The sequence below is a fragment of the Montipora foliosa genome, chromosome 1, assembly GCF_036669935.1.
Source record: "Montipora foliosa isolate CH-2021 chromosome 1, ASM3666993v2, whole genome shotgun sequence".
Lineage (NCBI taxonomy): Eukaryota > Metazoa > Cnidaria > Anthozoa > Scleractinia > Acroporidae > Montipora > Montipora foliosa.
This window is the reverse complement of record NC_090869.1, coordinates 55,890,519-55,910,926: the sequence shown is the minus strand read 5'-3', so window position 1 is coordinate 55,910,926 and position 20,408 is coordinate 55,890,519. Positions and strand designations below refer to the sequence as shown.

Genomic DNA, 20,408 nt, shown 5'->3' with positions numbered 1-20,408 from the left:
TAACTTAAAAATAAACTCTTATACCTTCATATTTCTGTCATAATTCTTCAAAGACATTGAGCAAAAGCATACAAGCTACAGTTGAAAGGAGCATAATCCCACATTACCCTTTTCTGGATAAGACTTCACAGGAAACAATTCCTGTTATCTTTAAAACGTCCATATATACAAAATACTTTAACTAATGATTGTTATTGTTTTAGATATAATGGTGCGATGAACCCAATTTTTTTCAAACTATAATCTATTTCCCTCCTTGCTTTAGTCCCTGGCCCGGGATAGTATTAAACAATGGTGGTCAGTAAACAAACTACCCCATGGAGGACTCCTTACAAAAATGACAGGGGTGCTTGTCGTACCTTTTTGAGGCAAAATTTGTGGATTTGTACCACTTACGATGCTGTAAGACCAAGCAGGTCTGTTGGCAGAGTGGTTGTAGCACCTTTAATGCTATCAATCTGAAAAATAATCTTGGAACTGTACCAGAATTTGGTATGCCAGCATATAGCTTTTACTTCTGAATTATAAAATGCCAGACATTTAGAAATGGTTCCTCTCAGGGGTGAAACAAAACTCTGTTACCTTCGGGTTAACCATTGTTTTTTTTTTAATTTCCAACAAGTGCGCTGTCATTTTTATAGGAAAGTCTCCTTCCGAGAAAACTGCATTCTCATGTTTGGGTTCTTGATTTAATTATGTATAAGAACATTGTTCCACAATAACATTAAAATACCATTATAGTCTTTTTAACTTAACGTTTTCAGTGCATCGTTTAATTAATACTCCTTGAGCGATTGAGCCACCGGCTTCAACTCTGATACTTTTTTCTAAAAGTAAAAACAGTTATAGTAACCTGGTGGAGGAGATGAATGATCATTTCGTTTTGGTTCAACTGAAGAATAGGAAAATCAAAGTAATAATAGTACTTTATAATATTATGTTCCATTAACGAGCAAAACTGTACTAATAATTTGAACATTTACAGCTAAGGTCTGTCAAATTTCCATCTGAGTGACCTGACAGCTCTTACAGTACTTCTTAATGTTAAGAAAAGGAGTCTAATGATTGTGGACTTGAACATTCCCAAATAGAAATGGTGTATTTTCCAAATATGGTCACATAAACTCTTCACGGTTTGCCTGCTTCAGGAACTTCAAATCCATGAATATTTTTCCTGGGCTCCTTCAAATTGTGTACACTTTTTTATGGTTTGCCGTTTAAAAGTAACATTCAGAATCTAATGCAAATACAACTGAGGCTGTTTGGGAATTATGTATAAGATAAGACAACAATATCCTTTCTTTACACACTATCAATGTGTTAAAGGAATAATACAATCATGCTTGTGTGGTTGTGTCCTAACTATAATAAAGATACACAATAGGAAATAAAAACATTAAAGCTAACCATCTGAGAGACATAGTATCACGTTAACACTTCGAAGGCGTTTCCGTTTAACTCAACATTTATTGAACTATAAAACAGTCAACAAGTGTTTCTCGCTCAATCCTTCGGAATCGGTGAGTTGTGATCATGACTGCTAAAAAGTATAATAGAGAGAGAGAGATAGATAGATAGATAGATAGATAGATAAATAGACTGATTGATTGATAGATAGATAGATAGATAGATAGATAGATAGATAGTTTAGTGTGTAAATACTTTGCAGTCGTAAAACTGAATTGCGTATACAAATAACATAGGTTAAATATAAAGCTAATTACGATATATGCATATAGATACCTACTTCAGGAACATTTATGCATAACCCTGGGACATGGCATGGCAGTTGTTCAATAAAAAACGCCAAGAACTTGGAATGTTTATTTGGTGAAGCGTTTCACGCAATTTTGCAGAGTTTTGTATGGAGACTCCACGTTGTCCACCAATATGGCGGTCTGTAATCAACGGAAAACATCTAGAGTTCACTTTACGATGAAAGCCCTCACTTTTCGCTCATGAAATAAAATACATGTTTAATAAGGCATCTGATGTACTTGAAAGGCTCGCACTGCTGAAATTCATAGGGATAAACATTTTTTTCAACCAAATAGCTTTGTATCATGGTGTCATGCAAGGTGACAAATGCTGTATTTTCGAAACGACAGACGTCACGGAACTGGAAACTTGAAAAAAGATTTATTTCTAGGTTATATCCAACCTCATTTAGATAAAAATTCAGATGACCCTGTGATTTTAATGTTAGAAATCGATGACGTCACTGTGAAAACCATCTATTGTTTTCTTTCTTCTCTCGAGTGGGGTCCAGAAGGAGGTCCAGTTGGGGGTCCACGTTTTGTACCGTCCCTGCTCAATACGTATTAAAATCTCCCTTCAATTCCACGCACGAACCGTCGTTTAATTACCGCAAGCACAATTGATCATCTCCCTTCCCCTCGGCAGCATTTCTACCATTTAGGCAAACTAGTTTTATGATACTGTATAACCTGTAGAAGCAACTTGAGCTACTAACGAATTTTTTTCTTTTTTTCTTTTTTTTGTGACCGTTAATCGCCGCTCGACATTAAAGGTCTTATCGGTCACAAAACTCTTGTTTTAAGCTTGACCGCTTTTTTTTGGAATCTCCTGTGAGAATATATAACATTTACCTTTTTGAAACTTACATTGTAAGGTAAAGATTATTTATTTATTTATTTATTTATTTAAAAAATGCCTTGTCAAACGAATACGAGTTGAGGGATCAAAAAAATAACCAGAACCCTACCCCAGTGGAAAAATGTTTGTCAAGGAGTGCAACGTGACCAGCCGCAACCAGGGTCTGTTTCCTCAACCATAATGGAAGCAGAGAAGAGAGACCCTGGAAATGAGGTTGATATTTATACTTCGGTTAACTTCGCGCATGCGCTTTACAAGCTTGAGTGCGATTTGTACCTGAACGCTGAAAAAACGAAAGTCGGGCGTTTCCTCTAGAAAGCCCAAGTAAAAAAAATCTCAAACAGTATTGGTACTATAGCACGTCCCCAGGACTTCTGAAAAACTGGTATGTCGAAGAGATCCCAGTTATTTATGATCTTTTTGCTGGTGCTAGCCGTCTGTTGATAACAAAAATGAAATAGGTTGCAGCTCGGCGTTTTTTTCAGTTCAATAATTAATGGCCCCATTGCGAAGGAATTTAAAAAAAAACAAATATAGTACACTCTCGACAGCAATGACCCAAGAACGATTTCGAGTACAATTTGGAATAAAGAAGCTCGAGTACGTTTTTCAAAGAAAACAAAATTGCATGAACCCACTGGGAGAGTGCACGTTGTAGTTTTTTAAACGATGTACGAGTGCTCATTTATTCCAAATTGCACGAGAAAAGTCATGTGATTACTCAATAATGTTCACGAGTAAAAATTCGAGATGACATTGTCGTAAATAAGCAGAAGCAACGCACGGGTACCACGCAATCACGTGAAAATTGCACCATTCAGGGCTCTCATTTGATTGGTTATCTGTAACTTTCTTTCATCATTGGCCAATCAGAATGCTTGGTTTGTTACCCTTTTTGCATTGAACTACCTCTTGTCTGAACTGTGTCATCTGAAAACTGTATTTCTCTTACTAGACAGGACTGAGTAATTCTTTCATTTGATTATTAGGACGAATAACCTTGTTTTCAAATGACGCCCGACTACAATAAGCTGTTTATGAGCCTTCAAAATTTTTCGTTGTTTTTCTTTTGTTTTAGAAACTTTAATTGTGGCCAGGTCAATGTCAATGACACCAAGTACGTTCGTCTTATCAAATGACAAGGAAGTATTAAAGACAAGTAAGATATCGCAAGACGTCGATCGACCGAAAGCCCTTGAGAAAAATTGCAGTATTCCGGATGATTGGCTTTATCCGTTGTGTGCATATAAAGTTCAGGTAAGCGAACAGGAAGGTGTGCCTCCAAGAAGTCCGAAATTACCATGATCAGGGCGCAGCTATTACAAACGGCTTTGGTGATTGGTTATTACAACGGCCCTAGTGATTGGTTCGGCAAACAATAGGCACGAATAAGTGTCATTAGCTTTTGCCACCCTAGAATTCCTTACTTTTTCATGGCTAATAACTGGCTCGTTATCAAAGCTAAAAGGCTTAAAATTGGACATTTAACTAAGTTTAACAAGTTCTTCTACCTTTTGAAATCAATTTGTGAATAGCCTGAGACAAAATGTAAATAATGACGTCAGAAAGATTCCCTTATAAAAAATCCTGTGAAATTGGAGCTCACATCTAGCGGCATTTTTCCTGGTTGACCAAAAACCGTAATGGTACAAGATACAGAGGTGGCTCTGTGCACTGGCGCATTGGTACAACATTAATTTGGCCTATTGTTTATTTACCGCAAAACTTGGTTTAAAAGAAGATACTTTTCTGAGGGGACAGGAACGGTCAGGTAAATACAGGAGCCCATAAGTTGTGGACTCTTGGTAAATATCTTATCTCCCTATTTTAAAACGAAGTTTTCTGCCTCCCTATTTTTCTTGGCCGTTCTCCCTGATCAGTACTTTGATGAGTTGATGTGACCATAGGTATTATATGGAGATCGTTAGAAAACTCGACAAGTTTCTTTGTTTTATGTTTTTGTTCGCTGTTTTGGCCCTGGCCATGCACAAACCACACCCCTTTTTTCTAAAAGACAGCCAATCAGAAGTTTTGATCTTTATGCTTCATGCTCCATGCATAAAGACTGATATTGTTGGCAAGGCGACGCTTTGGGCGAGCTTTGTTTGCTGGGACACAAATAATACCACATATGTTTGGGAATTTTGACTCTCTTGAATTAGTTAGTGAAAGAGGCCCTAAGCCTAGTTTCTGCACTGGGCAAGATGTAGAGAAATTCCCGGATGACTGCAATGCCCCAACTGCATCATGGGCAGCAACTAACTAAGCATCACGGTCACACTCAGCATAAATCCATTTATTTCCTCTAAGCAATAAATTCCACCTTTGTTCAGAAACTCATTTAAAAGATTGTGCATGGTCACGGTCAAGTTAACATGAAGCGCGATCTGTCACTATTGGCCGTTTTTATACTAGAGACACATAATTCGTCTGGGACGAACTTGGGCAAACAATTTTTCTACGTCCGTTAAATTCGTTTGGTGTAAAGATGGGCACAAGACGCATTATGCGACTGGACGAAGTATCTACTTTAGTGCGTCTTCGAAGACGCACTAAACTGGATAGTTCGTATAGACGTATTATGCGTCTTGTGCTCGTCTTTATACTAGAGGAATTTAAAAGACGCAGAAAAAATGTTTGCCCAAGTTCGTCCCAGACGAATTATGCGTCTTAAATAGTTCGTCCCGTCTTTACACTAGACGGATAACATGAGAGACGTATAATTCTTCTGAACGGATTATGCGTCTCTAGTATAAAAACGGCCATTCACGCTTTTGAATTTTCCAGTTATTCATAGCCAGTCCATCTATATGAACTATGATGTGACGTAACACCACACTTCCAGTCTAAACTCCTTATCATAAAAGAACTTTGCTCTTTGAAGACTCTGAATACCTACAGACGTCTTAATTTAACATGTAGTACCAGCTTACCTTTGAATGATATACCCTGTAGTGTCGAGTACATGAAATGTAATTTCTATTTTTGGAATATGTAACACCACGTGCTGTTTGTTCGTTTATAAAACATCTTGTAAGCGCTATATGCTTGTATGTGTTGAAAAGTAGTAATTAACGCGGTGCGGATGAAAATACTACCTACATTGGCGACGATGATGGCGAAGTTCAAGGTACGTTGAGTTCGTGGAAGGCGATGCAGCATCGAGAGGCATACGATGGCAGAAATGGACGGCGTTGTTAAACGACAACTTTGAACGGTTCGAAATTACAGGGCCCGGGAAAAAAGTGAAAGCTCTTCGAATTTACGGAGGAGAAAGGATTCGTGACTTGGTTGACAGTCTTCCTGAGCCGGTACTGGAAGAAGAGGCGAACGACTTCGTCAAAAGTATGGCTAAATTAAACACGTTCTTTTTGCCCAAGAAGAATACGGATGTCCTGGTCGCAAGGTTTCGCAAGATGCCCCGAAATGACCACGAGACCAGAAGCCGCGAAATGCGAATTCCATAATACGGATTTGGAAATAAAGCGTCATCTTCAGGAAACTATTCGCAACAGGAGGCTCGCAAGAAAGACTGTGAGAGATCGGTACACTTAAGAAAAATTTCTCGAAGAAGCACAGGCAGAAGAAGAGTCGGAAAGGAACGAGCAAGAGATACGTTCGAAAGAAACTGAAGATGCAAATTTCAGCGTAAACAAAATTTGAGTGGGAAAATATCGTGGCAAACATGCAAATCATCCTTCGCACGTGTAGAAGCGGAAAGTCTCAAGGGAAATCGCAAGAAAAGAAGCAAAGGAGTAACTGCAGAATACCCTGCCACATCGAAGACTAGTCCTGAAAAAGCTTTATTATCCAATGGGCAAGTCCCTCTCTTTCTTTAGAGCTGGTAATTATATTTCTGAGTGGATACGCGGATACTTGGATACGCATTGGGCAAGTCTCTCTCTTTCTTTAGAGCTGGTAAGTATATTTCGGAGTGGATACGCGGATACGCAGTGGATAAGACCCGGAGTAACTGCAGTGCTTTCTTTTTCACACGATCTCGTGAAAAAAGTATACATGTATAGTTATCCGAACCGTAGAATGAAAGCTAAAATTTTACAATAGTGCTTAGGCTTAATCATTAAAACGAGCGCTTAGGCTTAATCAGTAAACGAGTGCTTTCTTCTTCACACAATCTCCTGAAAAGTGTAAAAATGAAACCTAAAATTTTACTATACAGTATGGTGTCCTTGGCCTGCGAGATCCGTAGTCCGCGAGTTTTCCAAACATGATGTTATATTTCCTCGTTAACTAACATACCACCAAAACCAAATGCGTCCCATGATTTCTTGATTATTCTTCTTTCACATGACGAAATTTCGGCTTTCCTGCCATCGGCGATTGTGCGGAATTCAAGTTTGTTGACAGGTGTGTTAATTTGTCTTTCTAGAAAGCCTTTACTTTTGCGGCTCCATAACTTATTTGGTCATGTTCACTTGGCTTGTGTAAAGATAAAACGCAACGGGAACACGTGTTTTTTTGCAGAACAGATTTACAGATAAACTTATTTCTGCGGCTGGGAACGAATTTGCTGCAGAGTTTTAAACTTTTGTTTTATCGACTCTTGAAAAAGTTGCGCATAGGTGTCCTTGGTCCACGACTTCTACTACTTATGACCCCAGGGAACTTAAATGACGCAAAGCAGATAAAGAAAACCTTCGATAAATGGAAAAGGTCTTTGCTTTAATTGAATATTTTCAAAATCTTCTTCATACATGTTTACGAACGGGTCACCTTCTTTTGTATGTATAGAATATCTTTACTTTCTTATATAGAAATGGAGCTTGTGTTCAGCCGGGAGACGGTCAACTGAAAATAAAGACAAATTCTGTACTCACAACGACATCCAATACGACTGTACCTAATATATATCAAGGATAGCAATAGCATGTTCGTACAGAAATTATTATCGGGATTAACAGGTATTTTTTTGGGCTGCCTACATGATTCGTGGACCAAGGACCAAATTCGCGCACGCGTGGCTCGCGATTACGCTCACCTTTTTTCGAATTACAAGAGAAATATTTCAGCTTGGAAGTTGCCAATTTTAATATTATCGCAAGAAACGAAAAAGGTATCTCCAGGGAAAATTTCAGTTCGTGGCGTTTTGATTCAGGTAAGATATTCAAGATTATCCTTTTTTTCTCGCGGACCACGGACACCATATTGTAGTGCTTAGACCTAATCACTGAAAACGAGAGCTTAGGCTTAATCAGGAATCGAGTGCTATTCCGAGAAAAGTGTAGTTAACCGAACTGTAAAATGACTCGATCATCGCGCTTTAAGAACGAGAAATACATATCAACAAGGAGATTGATCGCGCTTTAAGATACATCGTTGTCTTTCACTCTATCATCGTGCTTTATGAACGAGAAATACATATACATCAGTCTCCTTCGCTCTCTTTGTTTGGCGCGTCAGAAAGGTGAAATACTGGTTTCCACTGCGTATCTGTGTATCCAAGCAATTTAGGTTATAGCTTCGAGTTGGCAAGGCATTCTGCAGTTAAGCCAAAGCAAATTAGCCAGCGATCCTGTGGAAGGAGCACTCGTGCATGAACCTCGCAAGTGCCCGGCGTTTGGGAAAACGTGTTAACGGTGTGGCAAGAGAAACCATTTCGCACGTGTTTGTAACAGCGTTCGCGATTCAGCCAAGAAGGTAAATCAAGTTGATGATGCGTCTGACGAGGACGACTCCGATGAAGAATATACTAACAAACTTTCTCGCGGCTGGATGCATTCAGGCGCAGGAAGAAAGGCTACTGAGAAATTTCTCTTGAATGGCGTGAAGGTCCTAATGGCTATGGACTCTTGCGCAAGTGTCAATGTAATGGACGAAGAAAGATTTCTGAAAATTCAAGAAGAGTCCGCGGAAAAGCTGTATCTAGAAAAGACGAAGGTTAAGCTTTACGGATATGCAAGTGAAACCCCGATACCCGTTGCTGGAAAATGTAAGGCTGTGATCGATGCTGGAAACAAAGCGGTCCTGGCAACATTCGTAGTTGTGAAAGGGAAAACGGATGGAGAAATGTTGCTCGAATTCGATACCGCGATGCAACTTGGAGTGCTTAAGATTACGAAAGCAGAAGATGGTGAGGGAAAGGCTGAGATGAGACCAGCTGTCGCTAGCATATTTCAGAGTATAGCTGTTTGTTTGATGGCATCGGGAAACACAAGCACGCCAAGGTGAAGATTCGAGTTGATGAGTCAGTTACGCCAGTGAACGGGAAGATTCCTTATCACTACCAAGATAAAGTTAAAGGAGAGCTCCGAAAGTTAGAAGACGCGGGAGTGATAGAATCGGTTCCGGAAGAGGAGCCAACCTCGTGGATTTCTGCGCTGGCCAAACAACCAAAGAAGGCAGAGGGAGAGATTTGCATCTGCGTGTACATGAGGAAACCTAACAAAGCTATGAAGTGTGGGAAGCGAGAGTTTCCCACCGTTGAAGATGTACTTCAGTAGGTGAATGGGGCGGTGAGATTATCCAACTAATGAAGCTTGATCTAAATCATGAGTACCATCAACTCGAGCTCGATCCAGGATCCAGACACTTGAGCACATTTTCGACATCATGGGGTTTGAAACGTTAAAATCGTCTCAACTTTGGCACTGTTATTGCCAGGAGGTGTTTCATGAAGAGATCAAGAAGACAATTTCCACAGTTGACGGATCGAAGAACATTGTAGATGACATAATTGTGTACGGCAAGACACCTAAGCTTCATGACGAGGCCCTCAGAAACACTCGCACACGAAACACTCGGAGTATCACCGGATCCAGTGAAAAGTTCAAGCACTAAGGGAAGCTGAGCGACCCACCAATGCATAGGAGGTGCAGTCCTTTTTAGGGATGACCAACTACTCCGCGCGTTACAGGACGAATTCCTCCACTTTTTCAGCCCCTCTAGGTGAGCTTACTAGGAAAAGGAACTGCTGGAGCTGGAAAAGCTCACGAATTCTCTGGTTGAGAATGCAACATTGGCTTACTACGAACTTTGAGTAGAGACAGAAGTTGTGGTGGATGCTAGCCCAGTGGGCCTTGGTGCTTTTTTAACTCAGAGAAGAGAGGAGGTCACATTTCTGTCATTTACATAAGTAGAGCCCTCAGCCCGGTTAAGCAGAGGTACAGCCAGAGAGAACAGGAAGATTAGCTGTTCGGTGGGCGTGTGAGCGTCTCCGCATGTACTTCGCTGGTGCAAGATTTAAGATCATCACTGATCATAAGCCGTTGGAATTCATCTTCAACAACTCAAGCAGCAAGCCACCAGTGAGAATAGAAAGATTTTGTATCTACTTGCAAGAGTTCGACTTCACGGTGGAGTACAGACCCAGGCATCCTGTCTAAACGCCAAAGGACGCCGCTGACTATCGCGAGCCCAGAGGCAGACAAAAGCGGTTGTGAAGCCCATCATACAGAGAAATGTCCGACAAGCCCTTTCCATGGAAAAAATTAGGGAAGCCACTGAGAAAGATCACACTCTAACATTGGTGATAGACCTGGCGCAGAATGGCGGTGAAGAGACAAGGTAGAATTGTAAAGATTTGAAACCTTTCAGATTGGTACATTCCAAGCTGTCGGTAGCGAATGGATATCTTCTCAGAGGATCACGTACAGTTGTGCCCAAAAGCTTACAGCAAAGAGTGGTCGGCATTAGTCATGCGGGGCATCAAGGCATCGTAAAGACGAAGCAGCTGCTACGTTCTTCTATCTGGTTTCCCGGAATAGATCGCATGGTGGAGACCACAGTCCGTAGCTGCCTATCTTGTCAGGCACCAACTCAGCGGAAGCAAACACAACCACTTCCGAAGACCGAGTTACCAGAAGTTCGTTGTGACTATTACTGCTGCAGGGCGTGGATGGAAGACGCTTTTGCCAGTCATTCCTGCGAGTGTACCGTTCGACTCCACATATAGTGACTGGGAGAAGTCCTTACTTCTTGTTATTCGGTCATTCCTGCGTGTGTACTGTTCGACTCCACATATAATGACTGGGAGAAGTCCTTACTCCTTGCTCTTCAGTGGTAGAGAAATTCGAGGCAAAATTCCTCAGTTTAACTACAGTGTTGATAACAATTTGGGTTCGAGGCAAAGAGATGTTGAAGCAAAATGCACGACGAAGACTTGTGCAGATATGAAGGCGAATTCTAAGAAATCTAATATCCAGGAAGGCGATTTGGTGTTGTTTCGTCAACAGAAAAGGAACAACTTCAATTCACCATTTGAGACGACACAGTCGGTGGTTGAGAAGAAGGCCACCATGGTCGTAGCTGAAAGAGTTAGTGATAGTAGGACAGTCGCGCGGAACACGAGTGACTGTAAAGGGTACTCAGCCCCAATAGAGGATCAGGTGCAAATTCAGCATGGTTCAAATGTTGCTGAGGAGCCTGCAGTTACAGCCTGTGAGGCTGAACCGACGAAACCAGTTTGTCTACCTTTGCGTGAACAAGAGTTTCCTGTTTCTGAGAGCGACGCGTCAACGTCAAGTCCACGTATTGCTGTTTCTACTACTCCAGTTTCCTGTAGTCCTGGCAGAGAATCCAGACTTTCGAGACGAGAGAGGTGGAAACCTGTTCGTTTTAAGGACTCTGTTCTTTATTAAGACTATCATTTGCGTACGAACCTGTAAATTAAGGGCCATGAATCAAGGGTAGATTAGATAACAGTGAAACAGAGAAAATGAAATGTTTTGTTCCTGTATTTTTCTGTTTATTTTTCTTTCGCAAGTTTTCTTTATGTCGAATTTTTCTTCCAGGAAGAAAGGGATTTAATTTCGAGTATATGAAGTGTAATTTCTGTATTTGGAATATGTAACACCGTGTGCTGTTTGTTCCTTTATAATACATCTTGTACGCTTGTTGAAAAGTAGTAATTAAAGCGGTGCGAATGAAAATACTTCATACCCTACCTTGGCTGCCTTGCCAAACTAACAGCCTCTTGTGTCTTTATGGTATTGATTGGATATATTGTCTTGCTAAGTGTTCAATGGTACGAAGTCCATGAAGATCTTTAAGAAAAAACTCTTTTAATACGATTACATTCTCAGTCAGTTTAGTTCAACAGCTTCCCGACTTAAGCAATTTGCAGTATAATTATTTTTGCACAAAATGTCCAAAAAAACTTTTTACTTGACACCGTCTCTAGTACCAGAAGGTCAATGTTTAAGTGACAGCTAAATTACTTCCTCAGCAAAGATCACAACGGCGGCGTTGTTATCGATGATCGTATGACATGTCGGAAATACCGAAAGCTCCATTCCAATGTCAAAAATAAGATATTTCTTAAGATTAAGTTGCTGTATTGCTGTACATTTCTCAAAACCTAGTGGAAGCACCAAATCGGAAAGCATTACTCGTTTTATTACTGACGGCTAAACAGACCTAAACACACACGCAGTACACAGAAGACGGAAAACCTTTCGTGTTCACCAGGGCCTTGCCCTTAACCATGATCTTTGAATCGTCACAGAAGACACAAAAGGCACAGAGAAGGCAGACCTCTCCGAAGTGTCACGTTTCGGCGAACACTTACTCGCGGCGTGGTCAAACGATTTTCCGATATGGCCTCTAAATCTCACTTACGGTCATGGCCAAACAATGAAGCGAGAACTTACTAGCGTGAAGCGCGATAATTAAGCGCGAAAAGAACATTGAAAACTCGAAATACTCTTGGATACCCAGTGTCTACCCATTCTTCTCTTGATGTAACTGTTTAGCGGGTCCAGCGGGGAACAGATCTGTACATTTTCCTGTATTAACATATATTCAGATCTATTCAGTGAGGCTTTAAGGACGGTGCATACTATTGTTATTGCGCATATGTTCAGCGCATCGAGATACTCGGATTTTCAATGGGTGGCGCTTATTAATACAGGGATATTTTTGCGCGGTTCAAAACTATGCGGAAAAAGCAGAACTTTGCAAGTGCTCTTGGTATCCAAAAAGAAAATTGGGGGTATCGGTGCTTTTTTCAGACACAATTAAGCTTGAATTTGGAAAAGAATGCCATACCTTGCTTTGTATTTTAAAGCTTTTTACAAATATTGTTGATTAATTATCTTCGAAGAATGCGTTGTTACCCCCAATTTTCTTTTTGGATTTCAATATCTGCTTTTCCGCATAAAAGACTGATGTCACGTTTTTAAGACATACTCAGTCCTCTCTTTTCGCGCTGGGTCTCCCGTCTCCCTGTATTTTGGCGTACTTTCTCCCTCCACCCAGTATTTTTTTAGTACTATAGGCCAATTTGGGTAAATCTTACTCTTGGATGATGGAATCTTGATCATCAACCGAGATCACAGAGGGACCAGGCCGTGAGCCAGTGGTGAGAGCCTTGGCAAACTTTTAACCAGAAGAATATTTTGTACTCTTGATAGAGACTTATCCACCGCATCAAGTTCTCTGACCTTTGAACAACTGGGGCCAGATCATTAGCACAACACCAAATCGTAGTTACTTTCTAAACTGAATGCCTATCATCTCAGGGCTGTGTCTCATACCTAGGACTTTTCTTCGTGTAATCAGTTCCGTGTTGAGAATAAGGACTTCAAGATTTACGACGGCGATGTCGACAAAAACGTCACCTCAAAATAACATCGACGTCGTCGTTAACGAAACTCGGCTCCGAGTATAGTTTGCTCACTGACACTTTCTTCGATGTGATAACAGTCCAATGTTCGCACGGAAATGTTGACCGCAACCACCGCAGGAGATGATAGGAGAGTTCACGGGGTTTTTGAGTTCTTGCTTTTCTCTCAAATCTCTTGGTCTCGTCATGCTGCCTTCTGTTGTTCTCAAAAACTGCTGTTTTTAATGAATAAGCCTTCTCCAAGGATTTCTTTCAGCATCTACCATCTCCCAACTGGCCTGGTTGATTTCGCCCCTTGAGCTGGTCTTTGTAGCTTTTTTGGGGGGCGCTTTTGTGGTGTTTTGCCGGATGCAAGTTCAGAAAAGAGGATTTGTTTGGGAAGGCGGTAGTCTTGTATTCGGGAAAGATGCCCAGCCCATCTTAGTCTATGTCAGGTAACGATGGCTTCCAGGCTTTTCATGTCTGCTCAAAGGAGGACTTCGTTCTTACTGAGCAATTCGCTCTTGCCACTTGATTCGCAGAATTTGGGTAAGTTTGGATGGGTGGAATCTCTCAAGTTTTCGGATGTGTCTTCGGTAGAGGACCCATGTTTCACAGGCATACAGTAGGGTAGAGATGACTGCAGCGAGGTAGACCGTCGGTATGGTCATTTAGGTTCAGCCCTGGATTACTGAAGACTCTCTTGAAGAGTTTCCCATCTCGCTACCGTCGCACAATGTAGGCGAAATGTCCTGAAACTTACTTGGTGCGAGTGGTTTCAGAGAACAAATATAAAATGATAGTTTCACATTTGCATGATCACGTTGTCGTTAAAACCTCAAATTTAGTGATTTGTTATGCAGAATACCGCAGAGAAATGTGCTAAAACGCTTGCCGCACTTGCCGCATGACAGTTTTTCCTCTTGTAACTCATTATACTGCTTTTTTGTGGTGTTTTCGTCGACGTCTTCGTAGATCTTTAAGTAGGGAGCTTAAGCAACAACAACAACGGCAACAATTCGCGTTATTGCAATCACTTCGTGACTATTTAAACTTTTTTAAAGTGATAAGGGTGTGATAGTTTCTCAAAATTGACACTGGTCGGAAAGGCGCTTAATTTACGGGAAAAAGTGAAAATTTATCTTCAAGTGCTGACGTTCTTCATGAGACCGATCCATGAGACCTCAAATTTGGTTGTTTCACGTTGTTGTTTTGCTGACGACGGCAAAGAAATGGACAAAAATGAAAAACGTACGTGCAGGGCGTGCAAACCTGTTGTTTTTGTCCACTAAATATGCAGATTTGTCACGTTTTCGTTGCCGTTGTCGTTGCTTAAGTTCCCTAATCTCTAAAATGCATCGTGTAAAATGTAAAGAAATGTCACACGAGGTTCCAGTGGGTGTCGTCTAATGTTATCCGTGTTGAACGCAGTTAATGTCTGTACGGCTCAAGGTCCATTGTTTGGGTTTATGGGATAGATGTGACATGAGAAGCTATGAGATGTCCTGCGAGAAAAAAGTTATCTTGAATGCACTGCTACAACATACATGTATATCACGTTTCGACAATACCGTCTTCATTAAGAGAAAACATCACAATGCGTTGCAAACGAGCCATAAAAATCATACATAATTAAGAGAAACATTTAAAAGACGCTCGCGCGCAGTATTGAGAGGGCTCCGCATTTCACAAGATGGAAAAATCCTGCTTCAATCCAGTTGGAGCCAAGGTTCAAGATTTATATTTGAAAAGCATCTAATAGCGTCTTCGTCTTTCCTAGTCTTATAGACTGGACCTGCTTTGACGACGGTGACCCTCGTCTCGTCCAGCTGCCGGGGAATCCGTTTTGCAATGTTGGCCTGTCCGGGTTTCTTCTTAATAAACTCAAGACGGTATTCCTGAAGCGTTTACGAAGTCCCTGGCTTGTCTATCTCATGTATACAATTCCAGGGTATTCACGACACGAAATACTGTAGATAAGTGGGCTGGTGACTTAGCAAAGTGACCTCGAATCTTGATTTGGACTTGTGTAGCCGTGATATTCTCCCATGAATTCATGAAGGAACATATCCGGCAGTCAAGTCTGCTGCAAAGAAAAGCTTCCATCTGAGGTCGAGGATCTGGAGGTGAACTGTTGTAGACAAATAGATCTGTTATAGGTTTTTCGCACAGCTAACGATTCTCGGTGGTGGTTCTTGGTTCTGATACTCTGAGATTGTAGGTTGGCTCACGGGCTCTACAATTCCCGACGCCTCGAATTTAAGAATGCTACTGTTAGTAAATTGTTGTATAACTCTGATGTTTTACGGTCGTCCTCTCGCTCGTTGCCAAGCAACTAGTTTATCATCTTTCCCACGGGCGCATCACACCGTTAACATCACCACTTGCAATCTCAGGATATCAAAGAAGTCGAGATTCTTGAGGTGGTACCTGAGGGGCTGTTCTGTCACCGTCAGTTGAAGTGTTTGGATTATTTGCTGGTCTGTTTTGCTTTTGCTCGAAGTCTTGCTCTTCCAAAGTCGATCAGCAGAATATAAGCCTTCCGCTTCGGAACTCTCCATGGTAAGGCCTTCATTGTTGAAAACATCGCAGTCACTGCAGATATTTCGGAGCCATAGGAACTGACTCTGTGGTATCCATTTCTTACACTTTGAAAGGGTGTAGCGACTAGACTTCAGAAAGAGATCCCTTGTGATATCCGGGAAAGGGACAGACGGGAGAGAAACGAATCTGGGGCCTGAAAGATTATCGTTTGTCATCACTGGAATCTCAAGACTCCTTGAGCGCCCCGTTGGAAACAAAGGAGACACTTGGGGACGAGTCGTCTCTCGTTTGTTACATTGAAGTAGATTTTGGACCTTTGGAGGAGGGGGGGGGGGGAATAAAAGGGGAACTGAGTCTAGTTTGCATTCTTTTATTCTTCCAGTGGATGAGAGACCTTTGGACAACAAACAAGGCTTGTTACATCGACCAACATAAGATGGACCCAAAAGATGACTGTTCTATTTTGATATTTTTAAGCGAGGTAAAATGATAGTAGAGCTTTCTTAAATTGATAGCCATTACCCATTTGCTACTTAAAAATTGAACATGCATGTTCAATCGATCTGTCCTCGTGACCATAGTAGTACGGATTATTGAGTGAGAGCATGTTGCGTAACCCATTGTCTGCAGACTTCAAGTTTATAGATGCCCCTACCATCCACTAGAAACTGAGTCTGCTGACTGAGTTTAAAAAAGCCGCAGCAACCTTTCAGCAACCCGAGTTGTTCTGCTCGGTAAGAGCACGCCTGGGGACTAGGTTGAAAAACTGCTCACACGATAAATAAATTTGTTTATCGAGACTATGCATAAACGAAAACGAAAACTAAGTTGTTCGATAACAGAAATGAAATTGAACAATAGTTTCTTCTTTTTATAGGGATAATGACAGCCTTAGTTACTTGTCTTAATTAGTAACGTCTTTACATTAATACAGACCAAACATGACGCCGTTTTATCATTCTTTATGTTTAAGTTCTTTTGCCCACTCCCGTCAACAGGCTGAAGCATGGTGTCCTATTTTACCTTGGCGAAGACATCTTTATAAACATTTGGCCGACAAAACTCAACACAAGTATCAACAGGTTTGTTATGCAATAGAATTAAAGGTTACGTGTGACCGTAATGATAACGATAATGAGTGATATCGACCTTCGAAAGTTTCTTTAATTTTCAATTGGTTTATCATTACTGAGGCGAAAGGTAATGATGAAAGTAATGCCAGTAAATTTTTATACGCCAATGCAGGAGGGAACAACTCCCATATTAACCCTATGTCACGGCTTTTTAACAGACTGATCTATTTTTAGACTACCTTTTCTTAAAAAAAAAGGGTATTCCAGGTCGGTGACGCTATGACGTCCAGTCAGTTTCCTATGATTGGTCATCGGGCTCTTGCGGGAGTCTTATTCGCGGGAGACTCAATCTAAAAATAAATCGATCTGTCAAAACGACGTGACAGGAATATAGAGCTGTTGTTCGCTTCTAGTCATGGGCTCCTGGCCGATGCCAATAAATGTTTATAAGTACTCAGGGAGGTTGGGGGGGGGGGGGGGGGCGGGGCTAAGGAGGAAGGATGTAATCAGGAACGATAGCTCTCTTTAACCCTTTTTTATGGCTATCAAATACACAAAGCGAGTGAAGCGGATCTGAACACTATGCAATTCTTTCTAAAAAGTATGTTAATAGACGCTGCAGTTAAACCTTTTATAATCGATTCATGATATTTTAGAGCAGTTGCACAGATTTTTCAAAACGATAAGCAACAACATAGCTCAACCTCTGTACACCCTTTACCTAGAATAAAGCAATCCCCCATTAGTCTCCGTAAAAGTTGTGGACAATTCACGACAATCTTTACGGAACTTAGTAGACGTAATCTTAGATATGAGTTAGCAATATTGGGTTTTTGTATTAGTTAATTTGGCATTGTGGCCAATTCTACATTGTAAGCGCATGCTTTAAATATACTAATTAATTTTCATTCTATCTTTTGATATGCATTATTCAATATCAAATGAATAAAGACACATTATTGTTGTTATTGTAATTATTATTATTATTATTATTATTATTATTATTATTATTATTATTATTTTATTTTTAGTTTATTTTTATTTTTTATTATTATTAAAGTTTTGCTTTTTATTTGACAGTTCAAGCACACCACGCTTGGAATTCTATTTTATTTTATTTTCTCTTATTAATAATATGCACTGAGACCTTCACCCGTACACTTCACTATATCATGAACTCACATAATGTTTGTTATTTGAATTTGAGAATGATGGCATGGAGCCGTCGAAACGTCATTCTTTTATATCGCTGCTTTTTATTCTTAAATGCTTATCGAAAACCTTAGTTATCATTATTATTATTATCATTATAATTATTATTACAGTCGAACCTGTAAATAAAGACCCTGTATTAAGCGGCCAGTTTTCAAAGTCCCGAGTTTTCGCTCATACAAACGCTGTATTTGTCGCCTGTATTGGGCGGCCAACAGGAGCCCATCAAGGGGAGCCTCTATCTCCACTAATTCCTTGGGTCAACCCTTACCCGAGTACTAGATTTATTTTAAGAACGGCTTTTTCCCGCGAAAAGTATCATATTTCTGTCGAGTAAACCGCGAAAAGCGGAAAAATCATTTAAAAAATTATTAAATCATTACCGATTTCTCAGCCTGATCGTGTGGGTAAAACAGTGACTGTCATAGCTCTGTTTTTATTGACTCTTCGAACTGAGGGCGTGTGAAACTTCCCCTGGGAGGCGTTCTAATAATAGATCTACTCGGGAAAGGGTTGACTCCAAGGCCAAGTATGGGAGATAGAGGCTCCCCTTGATGGGCTCCTGGCGGCCACCTATATTAAGCGGCCCCGGCCACCCTGTAGCTGTCCTATATTTGTCTTGCTTTGTTATTTTTATCTGTATTGAGCGGCCACCCTTGAAAGGAAACTAAGGGCGTTTTCCATTTACACAAAATTTCCGGAAATCTCGGTGGAAATTTCCATCGGGTGAAAAACGTGTTCCATTTAACTCAGGTCCCTTCGCCGCCCAGTGATTGCGATTTTACGCGCCAAAATTCAAAAATGTGGCCGTGAATAGCCTGGAAGTGGTAAGACCTTTCAAAAGTTGTAAATGGAACACACATTTCCATCGGAAAGTTTCCAACGGGAAAACAGGACTACCTTTTCAGAAGTTCCGTTTATTCCCGAAATTTTCCAGTGGAACGAACCAAAAACGTGTGTTCCATTTACATCCCAACCGGAATGGTTGGGAAATGGAAACGTCCTAAACCACATGTCATTGTTTTCAGTACAGTCGAACCTGTATATAACGGCCACCCTCCGGACTTGAGGAACTGGCCACTTAATCATCAGTATCACTAAGAGTACGCACTGTGTGTGGGCTAATGTTAATTTTAATGGGGTATCATACAAAAACACGTCATGCAAGGAGACAATGCGACAATTAACACTCTTTCAAGCGATCAATACTTTAAACGAAGTTGCCAACTTGGAACTTAACGGTATTATACGTAACATTTTTTAAACGGCCAACAAACAACAAGAAAGTTAAGGTAAAGGGCAAGTGAGTCACAGAGGTGGAGGTTATGGCCTGGAAATCCTTTGCCAGCATGCGTTGAAGGTGATTCATTCTCCACCACGTGGCTGAAGAACAAGCTAATTAAAGAGAAATTCCTAGCTAAAGAGTGAAGCATGCTCAAAACGAATATGTTTTTGCGATCGTGATTTTGTACTGTACTTCAGCACATTGCGAACATCTGGAAAGCGTTAATTAACTATATTAAGCGGCCGATTAACAGCCTACAGTAGATTTGTACATGTTATTGCCTTATAGCGATAATGGATCGCATTTTCCGTTCAAGAATGGCCGCTAATTATAAATACAGTTGAAAATAACAAAGAAAAATAAACATAGGACTGTTACAGGGTGGCCGCGGCCGCTTAATAGAGGTGGCCACCTGAATACAGGTTACAAATACAGCGTTTGTATGAGCGAAAAATCTGGTGCTTAATACAGGGCCGTTATATACAGGTTCGACTGTATTTTATTGTGTTTAAAATGCGATCCATCATCATTATAAAGAAATAACATGTACAAAGCTACTGTGAGCTGATAATCGGCCTCTCAGTATCGTTAACGCTTTCCAGATGTCCGTAATATGCAGACGTACATTAAAAAATAACGAATGCAAAAAAAATATTCGTTTTGAATATGCTTCACTCTTTGGCTAGATATCCCTCTTTACTTAGTTTGTTCTTCAGCCATTTGATGGAGAGTGAATCGCCTTCCAAAGTTTACTCGCAAGGGATTTCCAGGCCAAAACCACCACCTCTGCTGACTCAATTGTCCTTTACCATAGGTTTCCCGTTGTTTGTTGGCCGTTTAAAAAATGTTCCGTATATTGTACATGTACCATTAATTTACCAGTTGGCAAAAATCAAAAAAATTGAAAGAGTATTGATTATCCTATTGTTTCCTTGCACGCCCGGGGATTATTTTAGTGATCCTGTATTAAAGTGCCCATAACCCCAAAATATTTTTTTCGCTAAAATGAATCTTTGCGCCTGTTCGAGACGCATTGCGGCCATTTTATCCTTTTTCTAACAAATCCTGCCATTTCATAGGCTTCGAAAGTTGCGAAAATCCAAGCATCTTTTGTTCA

The 20,408-nt window shown here is 40.6% G+C and overlaps 1 protein-coding gene across 1 annotated transcript in view; it reads left to right on the top strand.

Moving 5' to 3' along the window:
• Positions 1 to 3,698: 3,698 nt before the first annotated feature.
• LOC138001903 (alpha-1,6-mannosylglycoprotein 6-beta-N-acetylglucosaminyltransferase A-like) overlaps positions 3,699 to 20,408 on the top strand; it is a 63,588-nt gene continuing 46,878 nt past the window's right edge. The window contains exons 1-3 of the mRNA XM_068848172.1: positions 3,699 to 3,873; positions 16,104 to 16,202; positions 16,720 to 16,803. Coding sequence (XP_068704273.1) covers positions 3,718 to 3,873; positions 16,104 to 16,202; positions 16,720 to 16,803 — 339 coding nt within the window. The 5' untranslated portion in view covers positions 3,699 to 3,717. The remainder of the gene's footprint in view (positions 3,874 to 16,103; positions 16,203 to 16,719; positions 16,804 to 20,408) is intronic.